Below are 3,932 nucleotides of genomic sequence, written 5' to 3'. Positions count from 1 at the left end.
GCCTGTTTGCAATTATTTTTATTTCCTTAAAATACAAAAAGCAAATCTGGTAGAAATAACATGCAAAAAAGGTAGTGAGTAAAAGATGTGAGTATCTAGCAAAAAGGAGGGCCGCTGAATGTCTCCACTTTGGGGAAATCTGAGTTAATCAGAACCCCACTGTGGTACCGAGTCCTGGGAAGGGGACTGGCTATGGACCAGGCAGCCCTGATCCTACCCCAGTCCTAGGCCTGGGTAGTGCCGTGGTCACTGCTTTGCCTGTAAAACTTTGCCATTTTTGCCGCCCCACGTGGCCTGAGGTGACCTAATCTAGCTGGCCAGTTTTCCTTGTCTCAGGGGTGAGGGCCTCCCATTTTGCCTCTGTGGCAGGACAAGGAGAACCGCGTCCACAGGTGATCAAAGCTGTGGCTCAGAAGCGGCGCTATCTGTGGCAGTCACGGGCAGGTGGCCCCACAGGCCTAGGTCTGGGCAACACAGTGAGTATGGGAGATGCTACAGGCCAAGCCTTAGGAGCTGGTGGCCCCAAGCGCCCGTTTCTGCAGACACCAAGCTCTGCCTCTCTCTCTGCCCCGATACAAGAGCAGGAACCTGAAGCACCGCCCCCAACAGCCACAGCGTCAGTTTTGGTGTTTTCTGGTGCAAACAGTGTATTGTTCTCTGCAGTCAACCCTTCTGTCAGGAAAGTATAGCTCATCTCCAAGCTGAAAACGTGCCACAGCTCGGTAAAGCTGGTCTCTTGGAAAACGGGCTGGAGGAAGGGTCCTCCACTGTCCATCCACCCCTGGCTCTGCCCCCTCCCCACAGCCACACAGCCACCGAAGGCTGCAGGTTCCCATCTTGACCTTCATGGACTTGCTTCATCTCACCTCTGCACGACACAAACACAACTCACACACACAGCCAAATAACACACACACCCACCGTCCGGGTCTTCCAGGTGCCTAGGTACACGAGCCAACCCCCACGGCCTCTTCAGCTCACCTTTTCAGTTTCTCCCGGATCTCAGGGTTTTTTATCTCATTTTTCAGGTCCTCGAACGTGTGGGCCGCCGACAAGTTGCAGTAGACCCTGTAGTCGTGGTAGGGCGGGATCCCGTGGTCCCGGCCGCGCTGGATGTTGATGGCCGCCAGGTCCAGAGCCACCGTGTGTGCCATGGAGAACAGCCGCTCCGTGAGCTCCGTGTTCAGCAGCTGCGAGGGCACACGCATCTTCCCCGCCACCCCGAACAGCCCCCTGAGAAGCGGGTCGATACCACCCTCATTCACAATCCGGAAGGGAGAGAAGAAAGCTTTGTGGAGGGGGAGGTGACCCTGTGCAAGCGGCTGGAAGTTCTCGTCCAGCCGGTAAAGCAGTGGGTTGACCAGCGTGTGGCCAAACCTGAAGGCAGCGGTGGCGAAGGCGTTGAAGATGCCGGCATTGATGCCGGGGTCGTAGCCCTGGTACTCTCCCAGCGTCCTCATGCCCACCTCCCCCAGGATCTTCGGGAGCCAATGCTGGTAGGTGATGTGCTGGATCTCCGCGCCCACGATCTTCCTGGTCTCGTAGTAGATGGTGTCGCCGTCCCAGTGCGGGTTCAGCTTGAGCAGCTCCGCGGCGACGCGGTTGTGCTCGCGGAACCACAGCGTGTGCATGCTGGTCAGGCCCAGCTGCTCGTTGGCGCGGTGGTCCCCGGCCAGGAAGCAGGGGATGGGGCTCTCGTTCTCGTCCCGCATGCACTCGGTGGGCGGCCCGGCGGCGAAGGGGAGCAGCGGCTTCCCGGACCGCTGCACGATGCCCTGCCGCAGCAGGCCGCGGTGGCTGGCCAGGTCGCGGATGCTGCGGGCCTCGTGCTCCGTGCTGCCGTACACGTTGGAGGCGTCGATGTAGGAGGTGAGCTGGTTGATCTGCTCCCGCGGGTACACGGAGTTCATGAGCAGCGAGGTCATGCCGCTGCCGCACACAGGGCTGGAGCGCACGAAGAACATGCAGCGGGCCCCGCTCCTGGCGCGGGAGTCATTGGGGGGGATCATGACAGAGAAGCAGGGGGGGTCGTTGCTGCACACGGAGCTGCAGTGCTGTCCGTCGGAGAAGCGCGCCTGGCTCAGGGCCACCACCGTGGAGTCTAGGTCGTGGTCCAGGAACTGGCCCCACTGCATCAGCATGTGGGTGAACTGCTCGTCGGGTGTGACGGTCTCCGTCCCGATCAGGGTGGTGGATACCAGGCGCGGCATGGGAAGCGCGTGCCCGTTGTACAGTCGGTGGGGGTTGATGCCCCGAGGGGTGTTGAAGCCGTTCTCGTACACGGACTTCAGCAGGCGCTCGAAGGCGGTCAGCGAGGCGCCCCACATGGGGTGCTGCAGGTTGTTGCAGGTGCCGTCGTGCGTCCGGTACTTCTGGTGGAAGCACATGTCGGAGCAGTTGTTCACGCGCCGGTGGGCGGTGCAGCCCGACAAGTTTGCGATGAGGTTCAGGTACTGCGGAGACACCAGGTCGTTGTAGTGGTAACCTGGGCATGGAGAAAAGCAAGATGGCACTCAATTCCCCTGGAGGACGTGACAGCCTGGTACCCCTTGGCACCTCTGCCGCTGACATGGGGCTATCTACCCCCAGCTCATGAAACCTGTTGGGCGCCATGCAACCAGCCCTTCCTGCTGGAAACCTGCTCAGCTCCCAAACTGCTCCTCCCCTCCTCCAGCCCTAAACACAGGTGTTCTCTCCACAGCCCCAGTTTCTGGGCCCCGTCTCCCCTCCACACTCAGCAGTCTCATGGTTTCAACCAGCAGCTCTTCTCTGGGAGACCCGTAACTGATGGAGCCCCACCCACGTTCACCAGTCCAGGCTGACGCCGCTCCAACTTCACTTTAAATGCCCCGCGGAAGAGACAGTCACCACACCTCCACACGAGTGCACACCATCGGTCTCCACATGCCGCCGAGCAGGGCATTTCCTGACACACCTGTCGCTGTACATCTCGGTCCACTGAGGCTTCATGCTCTCCTCCCGCAATGTCCAAAAGATCGCCACTTCCTTTCACACTGCCTCCAAAATGTTCCTAGCCCCCGTGCCCTCCTCTCCATTCCTCTGGCAGAATCCTGGGACTGATTTCCATGGCACTGGCCTTCAATTCCAGAAGGGCCTCCTGCCTGGTGGAAGCCATGCACACACACACCCTCCCCACAGCAAGCGCGCCCTCCCATGAACCTCGCACAGACTGGCTAGGTCACCTCGCTCAGAGACCTTCCATCTTCGCCCACTAGCTACAGAAGAAATTCCAAACATGGTAGCCTGGGCCATCACTCCACAGAGCTCTTCCTAAGTTCAGCTCCTAGTCTTCGCCTTCAAGACACCTGCTCCAAGCAACAGCGACTCCACATCCTGGGGTCAGACACATCAGATCTGTGTTCGCCAAAGTGCTTCCCCCTCATATTCATACATCCTAGGCCTTCACCTTTCTCAACACTCCTCCTTTCCAGGCACATGCCATGCCTGCTGAAAAGCTACACATGCACACACACATGCACACTTAAATGTTTACCACTCAACACATGCACACACATGCAAACATGCTTACAGATCACACTCACACTTTCGTGTGTGCTGACACTCACAGAGTTCCAAGCCATCAATGCCTCTTTTTTCTAAAGTTTCTCCAGCCCGTTTCTGCTTGTCAAGATCACAGGTATCACTATGGACACCTTTAAAGCAAACAACAGACAGCCCCTTTTCTGTGGGGGAGCGGTGTGCATAACTTCCACATAAGAATGCAAAGAATTGGAAGTGAGGCATTTTCCAGGCTGGGGAGAGTAAGTCAGAAACACACACCCCGGTGTGTCGGGTGGGAAAGGTCTGTGCAGGGAACATGAACCCCAGGCTCCCCTCAGCCCCTGGTTCTGTTCTGTCTGACTTTTCCCAGAGGCTGAAACAGTGAGCTGAAACATCTGGCCCTATTTTCA

The 3,932-nt window shown here is 58.0% G+C and overlaps 1 protein-coding gene across 1 annotated transcript in view; it reads right to left on the bottom strand.

The window, feature by feature from the left end:
* The window catches only part of PXDN (peroxidasin), a 72,436-nt gene that overhangs the window by 14,580 nt on the left and 53,924 nt on the right, over positions 1-3,932 (bottom strand). Inside the window, exon 16 of the mRNA XM_011989528.1 lies at positions 982-2,485. Within this exon, the coding sequence (XP_011844918.1) occupies positions 982-2,485 (1,504 nt within the window). The remainder of the gene's footprint in view (positions 1-981; positions 2,486-3,932) is intronic.

This window comes from Mandrillus leucophaeus, unplaced genomic scaffold (genome assembly GCF_000951045.1).
Source record: "Mandrillus leucophaeus isolate KB7577 unplaced genomic scaffold, Mleu.le_1.0 Scaffold355, whole genome shotgun sequence".
NCBI lineage: Eukaryota > Metazoa > Chordata > Mammalia > Primates > Cercopithecidae > Mandrillus > Mandrillus leucophaeus.
Note: the sequence above shows the minus strand (reverse complement) of the source record. Positions and strands in the feature narration are given on the sequence as shown.